The 17,461-nt window shown below is 42.5% G+C and overlaps 1 protein-coding gene across 2 annotated transcripts in view; it reads right to left on the bottom strand.

Moving 5' to 3' along the window:
- MACROD1 (mono-ADP ribosylhydrolase 1) overlaps nt 1–17,461 on the bottom strand; it is a 1,024,390-nt gene that overhangs the window by 989,301 nt on the left and 17,628 nt on the right. For both annotated transcript variants that reach the window (XM_075326035.1, XM_075326034.1), the window contains exon 3: nt 14,394–14,513. In XM_075326035.1, coding sequence (XP_075182150.1) covers nt 14,394–14,513 — 120 coding nt within the window. The remainder of the gene's footprint in view (nt 1–14,393; nt 14,514–17,461) is intronic.

Genomic DNA, 17,461 nt, shown 5'->3' with positions numbered 1-17,461 from the left:
CATTTTTTTTCCGGAGGTCTGGATGATTTCCTCAGTACACACACATAGTCGGTTATAAATGATTTAGTGACGAGTGTATGATTGGTGGAGGAAAGTTGAACTGGGTGGACCTAGGGCTTTTTTCTACCTAAGTAACTATGATATGTATGTATATATATATATATATATATATATATATATATATATATATATATACAGTCAGGGCCAGAAATATTTGGACAGTGACACAAGTATTGTTATTTTAGCTGTTTACAAAAACATGTTCAGAAATAATTATATATATAATATGGGCTGAAAGTGCACACTCCCAGCTGCAATATGAGAGTTTTCACATCCAAATCGGAGAAAGGGTTTAGGAATCATAGCTCTGTAATGCATAGCCTCCTCTTTTTAAAGGGACCAAAAGTAATTGGACAAGGGACTCTAAGGGCTGCAATTAACTCTGAAGGCGTCTCCCTCGTTAACCTGTAATCAATGAAGTAGTTAAAAGGTCTGGGGTTGATTACAGGTGTGTGGTTTTGCATTTGGAAGCTGTTGCTGTGACCAGACAACATGCGGTCTAAGGAACTCTCAATTGAGGTGAAGCAGAACCTCCTGAGGCTGAAAAAAAAGAAAAAATCCATCAGAGAGATAGCAGACATGCTTGGAGTAGCAAAATCAACAGTGGGGTACATTCTGAGAAAAAAGGAATTGACTGGTGAGCTTGGGAACTCAAAAAGGCCTGGGCGTCCACGGATGACAACAGTGGTGGATGATCGCCACATACTTTCTTTGGTGAAGAAGAACCCGTTCACAACATCAACTGAAGTCCAGAACACTCTCAGTGAAGTAGGTGTATCTGTCTCTAAGTCAACAGTAAAGAGAAGACTCCATGAAAGTAAATACAAAGGGTTCACATCTAGATGCAAACCATTCATCAATTCCAAAAATAGACAGGCCAGAGTTAAATTTGCTGAAAAACACCTCATGAAGCCAGCTCAGTTCTGGAAAAGTATTCTATGGACAGATGAGACAAAGATCAACCTGTACCACAATGATGGGAAGAAAAAAGTTTGGAGAAGAAAGGGAACGGCACATGATCCAAGGCACACCACATCCTCTGTAAAACATGGTGGAGGCAACATGATGGCATGGGCATGCATGGCTTTCAATGGCACTGGGTCACTTGTGTTTATTGATGACATAACAGCAGACAAGAGTAGCCGGATGAATTCTGAAGTGTACCGGGATATACTTTCAGCCCAGATTCAGCCAAATGCCGCAAAGTTGATCGGACGGCGCTTCATAGTACAGATGGACAATGACCCCAAGCATACAGCCAAAGCTACCCAGGAGTTCATGAGTGCAAAAAAGTGGAACATTCTGCAATGGCCAAGTCAATCACCAGATCTTAAGCCAATTGAGCATGCATTTCACTTGCTCAAATCCAGACTTAAGACGGAAAGACCCACAAACAAGCAAGACCTGAAGGCTGCGGCTGTAAAGGCCTGGCAAAGCATAAAAAAGGAGGAAACCCAGCGTTTGGTGATGTCCATGGGTTCCAGACTTAAGGCAGTGATTGCCTCCAAAGGATTCGCAACAAAATATTGAAAATAAAAATATTTTGTTTGGGTTTGGTTTATTTGTCCAATTACTTTTGACCTCCTAAAATGTGGAGTGTTTGTAAAGAAATGTGACAATTCCTACAATTTCTATCAGATATTTTTGTTCAAACCTTCAAATTAAACGTTACAATCTGCACTTGAATTCTGTTGTAGAGGTTTCATTTCAAATCCAATGTGGTGGCATGCAGAGCCCAACTCGCGAAAATTGTGTCACTGTCCAAAGATTTCTGGACCTAACTGTGTATATATATATATACCATATACAGTATATATTATCTGTAATACCTGGTATTTCCCGGGATAGTAACTGTTTCGTTGTCTCTCTCCCAGTCTCTGTCTGTCTCTGTGTGTCTCTTTCCCTGTCTGCTTCTGTCTCTCTCTGTCTGTCTCTTGGCCTGTCAGTGTCTGTCTGTCTGTCTCTTTCTCTGTCTGCTTCTGTCTGTCTGTCTTTCCCTGTCTGTCTCTCTCCATCTGTCTGTCTCTCTGTTTGTGTCTTGGTCTGTCTGTCTGTCTCTATCAGTGTCTAAAGCGGGCTTTACACACTGCGATATCGGTCCCGATATCGCTAGTGTGGGTACCCGCCCCCATCTGTTGCGCAACACGGGCAAATCGCTTCCCGTGCCGCACAACATCGCCCAGACCCGTCACACATACTTACCTGCCCGGCGACGTCGCTGTGACCGGCGAACCGCCTCCTTTCTAAGGGGGCGGTCCGTGCGGCGTCACAGCGACGTCACTGAGTGGCCGCCCAATAGCAGCGGAGGGGCGGAGCTGAGCGGGACGTAACATCCCGCCCACCTCCTTCCTTCCGCATAGCGTCCGGGAGGCAGGTAAGGAGAGGTTCCTCGTTCCTGCGGTGTCACACGGAGCGATGGGTGCTGCCGCAGGAACGAGGAACAACCTCGTTACTGCTGCAGTAACGATTTTTGAGAATGGACCCCCATGTCACCGATGAGCGATTTTGCACGTTTTTGCAACGATGCAAAATCGCTCATCGGTGTCACACGCAACGGCATCGCTAATGCGGCCGGATGTGCGTCACCAATTCCGTGACCCCAACGAGTTTGCATTAGCGATGTCGTAGCGTGTAAAGCCCCCTTAACAGTCTATCTCTGTAGCAGTCTCTTTGTTTCTCTATCACTTTGTGTCTGTTTGTGTGTATATTTCTCTCTCTGTCGGTTTGTCTCTCTCTGTCTGTCTCTGTCTATTTCCATGCCTGTGTCACTTTCCCTGTCTGCCTCGGTCTGTCTTTTTCCCCGTGTCTGTCTGCCTTTTTTTTCCTATCTATCTCTGTTTGTCTCTGTCTCCTTCCCTGTGTGCCTCTCTCTCTCTGTGCCGGTCTGTCTTTTTCTGTCTCTCTCTATCCGTCTCTCCACTGACATCATATTACCTCACACATAAGCTTCTTATACTATGAATGTCCTTTATTCCTATAACAACCAAACACAGCTGCTATTAATAGCCTGTAGCTCGCAGCTCCCTTCACTTTAATGGAGGCAGGTTTTTTGGAGAGTAACTGTAAATCGCGGGGTTACATTTTCCTGTCAAAACATAGTCTATGACTTTCCCTGAGTCTCTATGGGGTGTCTGTGAAAAATGTTGTGATTGTAAATGCGACGGTGCGGATTCCTTTAGCGGACGGACATACACACACACACACACACACACACACACATAGCTTTATATATTAGATGATATACGCAGTGGTGAGTTATACGGATACATTTATTTTCTCATGCATAGTCTTAAATATTATTATTTGTAAATAGCATCTCAAATATAAGCCAAAAAAATAAAAGTTGATAAAACAAATCAATGTGACCCAGATTGTACAGCTAAGGCTATGTGCACACATTGAGTATTTGGTTGCAGAAATCTCTGCACCATTTCTGCATCTTTTGCAGGAAAAACGCAGCACAAAAACATACGTTTTTCAATTGAGTTCAATGGGTGGAAACGCTGCAAAAACGCTGAAAAAAAATTATATGCCGCAGATTATTTTTTTTCCACGAAATCTGCACGAAACGTGCATAGGAGACTTCAGGATTCTCATTGACTTTGCTGGTATAAAGATTTGCTTGCAGTTTTGTGAAAAATCTGCTCTCAAAAACTTGATGAAATTGCCTTAGGCTGGCCCATTAAAAATTAGGTAGCACTAAGCGGAATGCTCGCTCAGTTGACCGTTCTCTCTCCGGACTCCACCGTACACGTGCACTCACAACTCAGCTGAACGTATATGTGTTCTCAATAGGGAGAGTGGAATAAGCCGCTGCCAGACATCTTTAAAAAAAAAAGTAACCCATACAGAATAAACCCCAATCCTTATCTATTATTTTGAACATAGCTCCCCCCATACAATATAGATGGCGGGCCATTTTGGGTCGGTGATATACTGTACAGTACATCTAATATGTATGGCCAGATTAGGTCTCCTTGGTTGTGTCTTGTTTATGGTCTTCTTTAGCGTGCCAATACTTGATCAATTTTGAAGCACTACAGACCCCCCCATACACATTAGACTAATGATGGCCAAATCTGTTGATATCAATGGGTTAATTCAATGGGGGCCCCGGGACAATTTATTGTCGGGGGGAAATATCTAATCATGTGAACTGAACCCTACACACAAGGATGGCCGCCATTGTTGACAGCATGTTTGTGCTGCCGAGAACGAAAATCTTTTTGTGCAGCATGAAATAACCAATAAACAAACATTTCACCTTGGCAGATGTTAATGGAAAATGCACAGAAAGTTGATCCTATTGTTTCGGTAATGGCACCTCTCAATCTGCTGCGTGTAATGGAGATACGCTGCGGCTCCGCCGTCTGTCACGCGCTGCGGTTTCACACGCTGTAATGGGATGTGCCTCTGTGTAAGTGCACGCAGGTACGCTTCTTATCCACATAGACATGTGATGCATTACAATATTAGCAGATGTTATTTCATGGCCCAATGAAAACTAAATCACGACGACGCTCAATGGGAGCGGAGCTGCAGAAATAACTTTAATGTGCAACATCATATATTATAAGTGGCACAGCACGGCGATGGTTAAAGAGGTATAAAAACCATTACTTATAAGGCAGAAGGATCCAACACTGATAGTCCCCGGGGAGGTGACGCCGCATGAAGATCTGTCCCTAGCCGTAATGGATGTCAGTGGCGCAGCATGATAGATGCAATTTATCTCCTGACAGCTGGCTAACGAGACTCTCCCTAATCTGTCCCTCAGCCGCCCCGGCCCACTCTCTCCACTGCTGTTCCCTCTCTATCATCTATACTTTCTCTAACGCTTTCAGTCTCGTGCCATTAACCCTGCTGCTGCCAAGATCGTTACCAGCGGAGGCGTCTCAGGGGGTCCCAAGTAAAATACAAAATTTTGCAGCACCAGCGAGGCTGGGGTCACACGAGTGCATTATACACATTATATACTGTATATTGGAAAAAGGGTTTGATTTTCATCCAGAAAAGTCGGACGATTATTTTCTCACTTGTCATCCGTGTGCCGTCTATATACAATCCGTTTTTTATTTTCTCACTTGTCATCCGTGTGCCGTCTATATACAATCAGTTTTTTATTTTCTCACTTGTCATCCGTGTGCCGTCTATGTACAATCCGTTTTTTATTTTCTCACTTGTCATCCGTGTGCCGTCTATGTACAATCCGTTTTTTATTTTCTCACTTGTCATCCGTGTGCAGTTTTTAAAAAAATGGTGATGCATGTCTCGGGAGTGCAAAGTAGCCAAACGAAACTCATCACCACACAGTTTTGCAGAAAATTGTGATCATTTCATTTATGCGCGAAATGGCTTAAAAATGGCTTTAAAATGGATTTGGTGCATGGTGACGCATATCTCGGGAGTGCAAAGTAGTCAAACGAAACTTTTAGTGGATTTCCACTCAAAGTTTCGTTTGGCTACTTTGCACTCCCGAGATATGCGTCACCATGCACCAAATCCATTTTAAAGCCATTTTTAAGCCATTTCGTGCATAAATGAAATGATCACAATTTGCTTGTGTCCAATCCGTTTTTTTTCTTTCTCTCGTCATCCGTATGCAGTCTGTGTGCAATTCATTTTTTATTTTCTCACTTATCTTCTGTGTGCTGTCTGTGTACAATCAGTTTTTTTTTTCTCTCGTCATCTGTGTGTTGTCTGTGTACAATCAGTTTTTTATTTTCTCTCGTCACCCATGTACAGTCTGTGTGCAATCCATTTTTTATTTTCTCTCGTCGTCTGTGTGCAATCCATTTTTTTTATTTTCTCACTTGTCATTCATGTGCCGTCTGTGCGCAATCCGTTTTTTATTCCTCCAGTATTGACTTACAATCATTTACAGGAGCATTGGCAGTGCCCCATGCTAAGAATGGTAATGTACCCATAAAAATCGGATGACATACTGTGGCAGTGGCATCTGATTTTTTTCTCGCACCCACTGACTTAAATGGAACCTGTCAGTTCTCTTCTGCCCTCACCCAGCAACATTCACATGTGTATGGCCAAAATTCCCTCCCGAACCAGCCTTGTATAATGCTAACTACTAAAATCAATGTTTAAAAAAAATAATTTATAAAGGGCATTGTTCCTATGCTAATTAGGCCTGTGATTAGTTGAAGGGGCGTTGTTTCCCATGACTAGTCGGTCCTCATTCCATGTTATCACACCCCTTTGGGCGTGATGACATGATTTCCAAGGGTCGGTGTCATTGCAGCTCCTGGAAATCTTGCGCATGCGCAGCTCATTTCGGCAGCGTCAGTGCACCTCCGAAGCCAGGTGTACACATCCCGGCTTCATAGAGGCACACTGCACATGATCGGAAGAACACCTTTTGCACTGCCAACTGTATCCACAAATGCAAATTCATAGACAAGCTATATAGTATATACTGTACAATGGTATACTGTATACAGTACATATGTCCATAAAGTTAAGAGTGGGTCAGAGAGCGGTGAAAGGATGGAACCGGAAGTGTGTGCAGTGAGTATTTGCTCTTACTGCAAAGCATTGCTCTTAAACCAAGTTACAAGCTTTGCTTGTCTTGCAAAATGCTCTCAAACCAAGTTACTCTTAGTGCCTATATATATATATATATATATATATATATATATATATATATATATATATATATATATATATATATATATATATATATATATATATATATATATATATATATATATATATATATACACACACACACACACACACACACACAGAGTGGAACCTTGGCTTAATACTGCGGTATGGGTGGGCACTTAAAAACGGGGGGGGGGGGAGAGTAAAGAAAAAAAATTCAATATAAAAATAAATGAGAAAATGTGACTTTTGGTAAAAGTTGCGTATACACGATAAAGTGGTGCGCAATTAATGTCTGAGAAATTTACAAAACACTAAGAATGGAAAGACCACATAACAGCCAACATGAACAGAAAATCATGCTCCCACATCTTCACGTGTGCAGTCCTTGGTTTGGGGTAGCTTCTAGTTTGGCCACTCTACCACAGCTCCTGCCCTTCAAGCCATGAAGCTTAAAGGGATATTCCCATCTCCAAGATCCCATCCCAATATGTAGTAGGAATAAATACAGTAATAATAATAATAATAATTAATAGCAAATATCTCCAATTAGCAATGTAGTATAGTTCTCCTGATATAGCCATATCTCTTACCTCATGTGCAGGGCATTGAAACTTAGGTATCCATGGTCACTACCACTCTTATAGGGTAAGTTAGTTGCTAATGGTCGTAACCATTCATACTTAAGTTGCTGCAATGCCCTGCACATGAGGTAAGAGACATGGCTATAATCAGGAGAACTATAATACATTTTTAATATTACACCTACTACATACTGGGGATAGGATTTCAGAGATGGGAATACCCCTTTAAGTTATTTCTTCACCATTGCACTAGAGGAAAGAGCTCATCAATCACCAGCCTCTATATCATTAGCAAAACTGCTGAGAACAGAGCGAAAAAGATATGAGGACTGTATTTTTTTTCTGAAAAGAGATGGCGGCGAAACGTCTACAATACAAAAACAATACTCAGTGTTTGAATACTTTGTACTTTGCAAAAGCAGAATAGAGGCCTTGGTGGTCCCTCACCAGGCCTATGTCATTCTGGTTCTCTGTGGCTAGCATCCTTGATGTTTGCCCCTCATCAGCGCAGGGAAGAGTTTGGATGGCTTAATATGATGCCCTTGAGACAACATGAGTGTCACATGAGGTTTAGCTCAAACCTCACTGAGAATCAGGGAGGCATCTGACCCTGTTCACACAGCAGAGTCTGACATACACTAGGTCTCGTTAGGCTTCTGAGTTTCTCAGACAGGCTCGGGCATCGATGAACCTGTGTTCTCTTTGGTTCAGGCTTGCAGAAGTTAAGTTCAGCTAGCCTGGTGATTGCCTCTGGAGTCACATATTGTGAGAGACCGATCACAGCTACTCCCTGCCCTTTTTAAGATGGTGGATTTGATCCTCCTCCACAGATTATAGCTTTTGCGATACCGGTCCTTGTGCCGTGGTGTTCCAGTTTCTAGAGATCATCTGCGCATTATTTGGTGTGTTGTGGATATATTCTCGTTGGTTTATTTCCTCCAGGTTCTTTATTTTCCCCTGAGCATGTATTGTCTCACCTCTGTATATGCGTGGAATGAGTTTGAGTTTTTCTTTGTCTTTTTGTGTGGGATTAATCTCTCCTATTACAGGGCCCCCACCTCAGGGCTATAGGGAGAGAGGGTATTGGAGTAGGGTTAGGCTGGTGGTCCAGGCCTCATCACCATCAGAGGTACCTCTGGGATATGGGACAGCTAATGCCTCCTAGCCTGAGGGCCAGTCTTGGAGCCCCAGTCCCCAGTTATCCCCTTATAGTGCATAACAGTCAGGGGGCTAAGTCCTTGTTTTCCTAAAAGAGACCAACTGAGTATGGTTGTTTTACCGGAAATGCTCTTTAGGAGAACAATATTCAAATTATTTCTCTCTTCTACACTGATGAGGGGTAAACACCCCGAAACAGGCCAGCTGTAGAAGCTTCTGGCTTGGAATTCATCCCTCATCAGGTTACTATTATAGCGCCATTTATTCCATGGCACTTTACATGTGAAAAAGGAGCATACATAGACAAGTAAAATAATTGTTAACATTTCAATGAGAGAGAAGAAGGTTATGTGGACTCAGCACAATTTCCTTAAAATTATCTTTGGTCCTTTATTGAAAAAATTCTTTAAAATACAGCCAGAAAACGCATTGCACCAAATACCATACAGGAAAAACTGGTGCAATGCGTCTCTATGGAGATAGAGGCCAGGACTTCCGCAGGTAATGTCGCATGAATATCAGCAGGTTTTCCGCAGCTGTTTTGCTGGAATTCCGCAGCAATGTATTGCTGCGGATTTCGGGGAGCTGGTGCGGGATACCTGCGGATATATCTGCAGGTGCAAGCTCCCGTGAGCACATAGCCTTACAGTCTACAGGGAAGGGTAAGGATACAGTAGGTGAGGGTGGAAATGGTCGTGTGGTGCTATAGCAGACTGAGGGTTATTGTAGATTGTAGGCTTGTCGGAAGAGGTGGGTCTTCAGGGTCATTTTGAAGGTTTGTCTAAGTACGCGAGAGTCTGACGTGTTGGGGTAGAGCATTCCAGAGTATTGGGGAGGCACGGGAGAAATCTTGTATGTGACTGTGCGAAGAGTAGATAAGAGGAGAGTAGAGAAGGAGATCTTGTGAGGTTCGGAGGTTGTGTGCAGGTAGGTACCGGGAGACTAGGTCAGAGATGTATGGAGGAGACAGCTTGCGGGTGGCTTTGTAAGTCATGGTTAGTGTCTTTGGGCAATGGGAAGCCAGTGACGAGATTAGCAGAGAGGAAACGCCTGGAAATAGCAAAGGAAAAGGATTAGTTGGCCAGCAGAATTTAGGATAGATTGGAGGTGAGTAGGAGTGTTCGAAGGGAGGCCACAGAGCAGGAGGTGGCAGTAGTCCAGGCAGGAGATAATGAGGTGATATAATGAGGTTGCAAGGTTAACCTAGGTCTCCTAGGTAGCATTTGTGAAACATTTTTTCGTTCTGTGAGATGGCGGATTTGCAGATCCTACAAAGGCAAATTCCCATTTTGCAACTTTACAAGGGGTTTCCTCCCCTAAGCGAGTGAGAACATAGCAGGATCAGCCCCTTCACCAGACTAGTCTGTATCCCAGCAGTCAGTAATAAAACTGGAACAGAGCAAGGCAGAGAAGATCTGAGCTTGTGACACAACATGAAGGGTAATGTTCTCAATTATTTCCGCACGTATAATATTGCTGAACGGACATTTTCTTCTCTGAACCTTTTGTGCTATTCTAACCAAACAATGACCTAAAAATTCATGAATCAGCAGGAGATCCCTTTAATATGATGGTGATATTTCCAGATATACAGCAGAAGCCACAATACCGAATAGTGTGGAGTTTAACAAAGACACATGGGGAGTCCAATAAAGAAACAGAAGAATGAAGTGTCCCACGATTAAAAAATATCATGTTCCCGAGGATGCAGAGGCAATGGCTGACACGGATAACACATTGTACTTTACTAAAGACCGCGGAGGAAAATTTTTCACATTTTCGCTAAGTCCAAAAAAAAAAGAAAGCATTTTTTATTTCAAAAACGGATTTCAATAAACTCATATAATAAAAAATAGGACAATTTCTATAAAATCTAATAATAAATTATACGTGAAACATTCACAATAACATTATTGAGAGAAATCCCTAAACTGCAATCCATAATTCACAAATCATCTATGTAACGACATTCCCAATGATTAAAAGTCATTACAGCCTTTACTTAATTAAAACGATGTTCATAAATAGCGAAGCATAAAACATAAAATAAACATAAATGTTAGTCAAGAGCTGCAAAACAATCCAAATGTACAGCAGAAACATCCGGGGCTTGGGATGACTAAATCAGAAAAGCCAAAATTTTACGTTTTGGTCCCTTCCTATTGGACCTTTAGATTAACACATGCGTGTGCTGCAATCGGAGCCCGAGCACGGACTGTCCACGAGTCTCCTGACCTAAACGTGACAGCCTCATATATGCCTGTGAGGCAGTAAAGTTTGGGTTAGGAGGCCCGCGGACAGTCCGTGCATCAGGGTCTGTGCTCGGACCACGACACATGGATGTGTGACTGTGACATCAAACATACAGTAGATATTAGGCTACTGGTGCCTAAAGGGGTTAAACAGTAGGGAGCATTTTAATTTTTTTACTATGGGCATAAGAACAAACAGGCAGGTAGTTGCTAACTACAGAGCAGATCTCTGCTGGCTCGGAGTGCTCACAGACTCCTCCTGCCGGCAATTCTGCGTCTTCCGCTGACATCTCTTCGGCACAGCAGCTCCTTCTCTTCCGGCACAGAGATATCATGGACCGCCAGTGCTGGCAATTCTGCATCTTCCACTGATATCTTTTTTGCAGAGCAGCTCCTTCTCTTCTGCTCTTCTCTGTCGGCACAGAGCCATCATGGACTTCCCCCTTCCGGCAATTCTGCATCTTCTGCTGATATCACTTTAGCAGAGCAGCTCCATCTCTTCCGCTCTTCTCTCCCGTCACAGAACCATCATGGATCGCCCATGCCGGCAATTCTGCGTCTTCTGCGGATATCACTTTAGCAGAGCAGCTCCTTCTCTTCCGCTCTGTTGACGGGGAAGTGACTGCCGAAATCATGCTGATGGACAACCGGATCCCTACTGCCTAACCGCGGGGAGCATGTTGTCAATCAGCAGGACTTCGACAGTCAAGGCCTATCAACAGAGCAGAGCAGAAGAGGAAGAGCTGCTCTGTTGACGTGACGCAGCAGAATTGCCGGCTGGAGCAATCCGTGTCTGCTCTTAGCTGGCACCGGATAGAACAAGCAGGTAGTCAGCAACTACTCGCCTATTGTTTTTAGGCCCATAGAAAACAAAAAAAAAAAAAAAAGAGTAAATTAAAAAAATGGTATATATCAATGTAACTATCCCTTTGTAGTCTACATTCTATGAAGTGATATAGAATTTTTACAATGTGAATAGATAGATGATGCATGATATTGAAGAATGAGATACATCAGAGCCTTTTGTTGGAGGGATACATCTGGCCATTGTCCCAACATCCTCCATGCACATCTGATGGAAATCTTAGACGAGAAGTCAACAGGGCTAGAAACCAAGACTGGAAGGCAATACCAAGGTTTAGGCCACATTCAGACATCCTTGTATCAAGTTCTGTAAGTGTTCTACCTGTTTTTTCACGGATAACACACATACCCATTGTAATCTACGGCAGTGTCCCCAACTCCAGTTCTCCAGGTCCACCAACACATTGTGTTTTCAGGATTTGCTTGTGTTGCACAGATGATCATTACAGATGAGCGAACCTGAACTGTAAAGGTTGGGGTTTGTACTGAACACTGGGTGTCAGGGCTCGACCCTGAGGATGGTCTTTAAAAAAAGTCCCTGTCAGGGTTCGGGCGTGGTTCATATGCTGACCACTCAATCGAGCATCAGGGTTCTCGGGTACACTCGGTGCTCAGCCCAGTGAGTGCCGCTTGCAAGTCTCTGAATGGCTCTTAATGGGGATAACAACAATGTTTTTAGATGCTGTATGTATAAAAATACAATAATTAAAAACAAAATACCCTTCCTCAGAAATGTGCCGACTATGGTTAGGTGTATGTGGTTGGAGAGTCGAATTACCCAATCATTGACTTCCTTTATGCTCATTACTAGAGTCAAACCCGTTGGTTCAGGTCCCCATTGACTTATATGGGGTTCAAGGTTCGGTAACAAGTTCAGGTCAAGTCTGGGTCCCGAAACAAACGTTTAGGCCGGTGTCACACTTGCGAGTGCCTCGCATATATCTTGCGCGAGTCTCGCGTTGCATCACCCGGCACGGACTCACACTCTCCTCACAGGAGCGGGTCGGTTACATGTATCTCTATGCAGCTGAGACGCTCCTTTCTGGAGAGTGTGTGGCCGTGACAGGTGATGCAACGCGAGACTCGCGCGAGATACACACAAGGCACTCGCAAGTGTGACATCGGCCTTAACTAAAGTCCGGCTGAACTGGACGAACCTGATCAAAAAAACAACAAAGGAATAACCCCTAGAACACAAATTTTATTATAATGTATAATAAAAAACAGGTGAATACCCCAGAACATATACATTTTGTGTATTAGGGATTTTTCCCTTTAGTTTTTTGATTAAGACTATTATTTCGGATTTTTATCCAAACCTAAACATCCAAGGGTCCGGTCATGTCTACTGATAATTCCATCATTCCATGATCGTCATAAGGGCCTTGAGGACTGGAGTTGGAGCTACTCGCGTGAATCCAAAAAAAAGCAAGAAAGAAAAAAAAAGAAAAAAGGAAACCTGTCTGTTTTTTAGAAATTTGTAAAACAAATTAACCCATTCAACTTATAAAAAGAGACAGGACACAGATGGCATCCAAGTTCCCTAGTATGGTCCGTTTTCATGCTGTAGGACAACCGATATCATTTGTTTGGGGGTTTTTTTGCAAACGAGAAAAAATGAAGACGCACTAATTCCAAAATCTTACCCATGCACAAGAACTGTTGAAAAATCTGATCCATCGCACAGATAAAAATCAATCTGTTATTCTTGTTTGGAAAGAAAAAACCCAGTTGTGTGAACGAGGCCTAACACTTCTCTTCCAAATTCGATTCATATTTGGTTGTGAAAAGTAAGAAATTCTGTCTGCCAAACATATCACCCCCGCCCGCCCTTGTGAGGCATCATCTTGGCACCGGTATCAGGTCATGGTGACCACGGCAGAGATTTCATTATAGGGTCTCAAACTCAGCATGGTGGTCAATGTCATTCTACAGGCAATGTTCTCGAATCACTAAAACAACATGAGCTTTTGACAGAGCAAAGCAAAATGATAAATATATATATATATATATATATATATATATATACATATACATACATATAGATTATATATTTTGCTTTGCTCTGCCAGAAGCTCATGTTTTAGTTATTCGAGAACATTACCTGTAAAATGACATATATATATATATATATATATATATATATATATATATATATATATATATATATATATATATATATATATATATATATATATATATATATATATATATATATATATATATATTTTTTTTTTATAGTCCAAGAATTTCAGCATCTCGATGATGGATTTCTTCCCTCGCTCGTCGTAATGACCCTGGCTTTTATTCCAAGCAAATACCTAGATAATTTCTCTTCCTCTGCATTGTCTACCAAGTCTAAAAAAATTCTTACGCAAATGCATTCTGCTATCCTTTCACCCTACGCTTAGAATTGTTGTATACAAAAACTCATCGATCTGTCCCTGGTCAACGTGGATTCATTTGGATCCTGTAAAAACAATTTTTCTGTGCATCTTATCTGAAGCCATCCAGGTGAGCCAATAGAGCCAACAAGGACAGGCGGCAAGATAACCACGCTCCTATTATTGTCAACTAATTAGTAAAAAACACGTCCTATGGCCGAAACTATCCATGATATGATTATGACATTAACATAGGACTGAATCTTTTACATATTCTTATTGCATCCTTTGCTCAGGACTGCATCGTAAGCGTGACAAGTAAATGGTTGCATTTTATTACCCGTTCTCCGAGTTGTAGGGCGCCAGCTGCGCAGATTATCCACAAACTGAACGGTGCAGGGAAAATACAGAAAATGCTCACGAGTTCCTTCTCTCTTGCAATAAACTGACTGGTGCGTTGGTCATCCTACCTGCATTAACAATGGCGTCTACCTCTAGTTTAGTGATGTCCTCTCGGATGAGGGAAATCTTCTCATTCAGATCTTTGCTCTTTAAGAACTTCACCTCTTCTGGCTGTTTGGCTTTTGTCTCTATATAATAGGGAAGAAAAGAAAAAAAATGGAGGATCAGGCATGTTGAAATCTAACATTTCCCGATTCTTCTTTCCCAACTCATCACCCATCTGTAGTATATGGTTAAGTCAAACCCCACCAAATTTAAGAGGTTGTCAACTACTTTTACATTGATGGGCTATCCTTAGGATAGATCATCAATGTCTGATCGTCCAGGGTCCGACACCCTGCACCCCTGCCGATCAGCTGTGCTTGGTCTCGGTGGCAGCAGCAGAAAATGCTGAGTTCCAGAAGTTCCAGAGCCGGTTCAAAATCTGGTCGCGGCCAGGTACTGCATATCCGCCTCCCATTCATATCAATAGGAGGCGGATGTGCAGTAGCCAGCCGCAGCCGCTATCATAAGACAGGGCAGCTCCAGTAGTGAGTATTTCAATCTATAACCGAGAACAGCTGATTGTCGGGGGTACCGGGAGTTGGACTCTGACCGATCAGACATTGATGATCTATCCTAAGGGTAGGCCATCAATGTAAAAAAGTAGTGGGCTTTAAATATCCAACTTGATAGTACAAGGAGAACATTAGAGAAGGCTAGATATAGTGTCCCCTTACTGATAATACAGCAAGAAGATACTAAAAATCACACTGTAACATGTACCATGCAAATGTCAATGAACAAAAGGATATAAAGATATAACAAATATAAGGTCTAATACTGGTAGACCAGAATATAACATAACCAAACAGAGCATCTCTAAGAAAAAAAAATCCATAAGGGCGCATGCTCCCTAATCTTAAGGTTTAGCAAGTCAAGTCCTGACGCGTTTCACCTCTGACTTTTGGGTTCATCGGTAGACAGAGCAAAGAAGTCCATAGATAAAGGTGAGTAGTGACACCCTGGTTCCAGCCGGATCCAAACCGGACATCCTCAGAGGTCCTATTAGGCTGTTGAGTTTGGGTCAAGAGACAAAGACGGTCTGGAAATAATGGCCCATATAAAAGACCATAAAAATGGACCTGTGAATACAGCCCTAGTCTATAAAAAGTGAGAGTTTTTCTATGTCTATCCATTTTTCATAACTTACAACTTGCGGCTGGGACCCTCCGGAGGTGGGATGCCCAATAGTAATGGACTATACTTGGAACCAATAACTCTCCACAGTCTTAATCCGCTAAAAGGACCATTTTAGGAAATTTGTGAAATTTACATACCCATGTCAAAGGAATGATGGAGGCTATCAAAACCTTCAGATGCCTCACAGGGATGAAGAGCAGTAAGAGATTGAGTAATTTAAGAAGGTCTGTTATCATAACTACTAATTTATGGCCAGAAAAGGGAAGAGTAAGGTAGACTGCGGAGTTACAAGGTCTCTTACACAGCGGAGGAAAATGGTTGGTGTAAAAAGAGGACAATTGCTTATTTTATGTGTGGTGAGGAGGGAAAAACCTGAGAACAGAAAATAGGGATAAAAAATAAAAGGTGCAAGCTAAGATTAAGGAATGGTAGGAACTGAAGGAAATTCTGAAAACGTGGGACGTAAAGTTGGCACTGGAGAATGTAGTGCTGTGGCCTCCAAGTCCATTCAGTGCCCAATCTTATGCATGCATTTGGTTCTGACTAGTAACAAGTCCCAGTAATAAAATCCAAAAGTACAAAGCCCAGCAAGAAAATATTAACATGAAGTCACGTTCACACTTTCAGGATTTATTACATCAGTATTTGTAGCCAAAACCAGGAATGGAACAATTGGAAGAAACGTAGAATAGAAACACGAGCACCATTTTTTCATTCACTCCTGGTTTTGGGTACAAATACTGATGGAACATACTGATCAAATACTCAATGTGTGAACGTGGCCTTAGCGTTAGTGCAAATCAATTTGCATGACCTGGTCCATCAGCCTCATAGCTAATTTACAGCCACTGGATATGAGCTCCAAGAATTACCTCTTAGACCCGCTTCACACATCCGGCATTTCGCCGGATTACCGGATCTGGCACACTCCAGTACAGTGTAATACAGTACAATGGGATCACGGCAAACTCCGGTCACATACTTACCCAATTTCTTCCACGGCCTGTCATTTGATTAGACGGTCTAGCGTTGCGGATGATGCAAATGTGACGTCAGCACCAGGCCGGCAAAGCAAAAGAGGTGATGCAGTCAGGAATTGGGTTGTTTTTGTGGTTCCCATCTTACGATCACAGTTTACGGACGTGGCCATTGGAACGGTCCTGCGATTTGAAGCACACCAACTCTAAGGCCCCTTTCACATTGCGTTCCAATCTCCATTAAGTGGTCCCGTCAGGGCTTCCATCATAACTTCCCCGCAAAACGGGGTTCGGACGCATGCGCCAATGGGGTCATTGACTGTAATGGAGCAGATGCAGTTACTGTGTGCTCTGTCGTGCACTATTTTCGAGGGTATATGTTTACTAGAGGCAGACACCTAAACGCAGTCTACTACGTCCGAGTGTCTGCCTCCACAAAGCGTATATGCCCGAAAATGGTGCAAGACGGAGCACATGCTGACTCCGTCTGCACCATTATAGTCAATGGCCCCATTGGTGCATTCGTCTGAAACTCGTTTTGCGGGGAGGGGGGGGGGGTTGGGATCCACTGAACGGAGATCACAAAGCAGTGTGAAAGGGGCCTAATTCTCACACCTCAAACGTTGAGCAACCAGTGTAAATTCCAGAATTTTCTTACATGGATGGTGACTGATAATTAAAAATAATATTAATGTTTAAACCTGGGCTTAAATAATTAGTCATTTCCTGATGAAAGATTCTCCTTAGACCCTTATGTCAGCGATATTTCTCTTCGCCTGACTGACGTTTTAACAAATGTATTATCAGAATGATCGCCCGCGATGGAGTCTTACAGGCGGAGATTTTTCTCTTTTTTTTGGAGATGACAGGAAGAATTTATTTACAGAAATAAAATAAAAATCTTTCCATTGTCGCAT

The sequence above is a fragment of the Anomaloglossus baeobatrachus genome, chromosome 10, assembly GCF_048569485.1.
Source record: "Anomaloglossus baeobatrachus isolate aAnoBae1 chromosome 10, aAnoBae1.hap1, whole genome shotgun sequence".
Taxonomy (NCBI): domain Eukaryota; kingdom Metazoa; phylum Chordata; class Amphibia; order Anura; family Aromobatidae; genus Anomaloglossus; species Anomaloglossus baeobatrachus.
The sequence above is the reverse complement of the archived record's forward strand: the minus strand, read 5'-3'. Positions and strand labels throughout refer to the sequence as shown.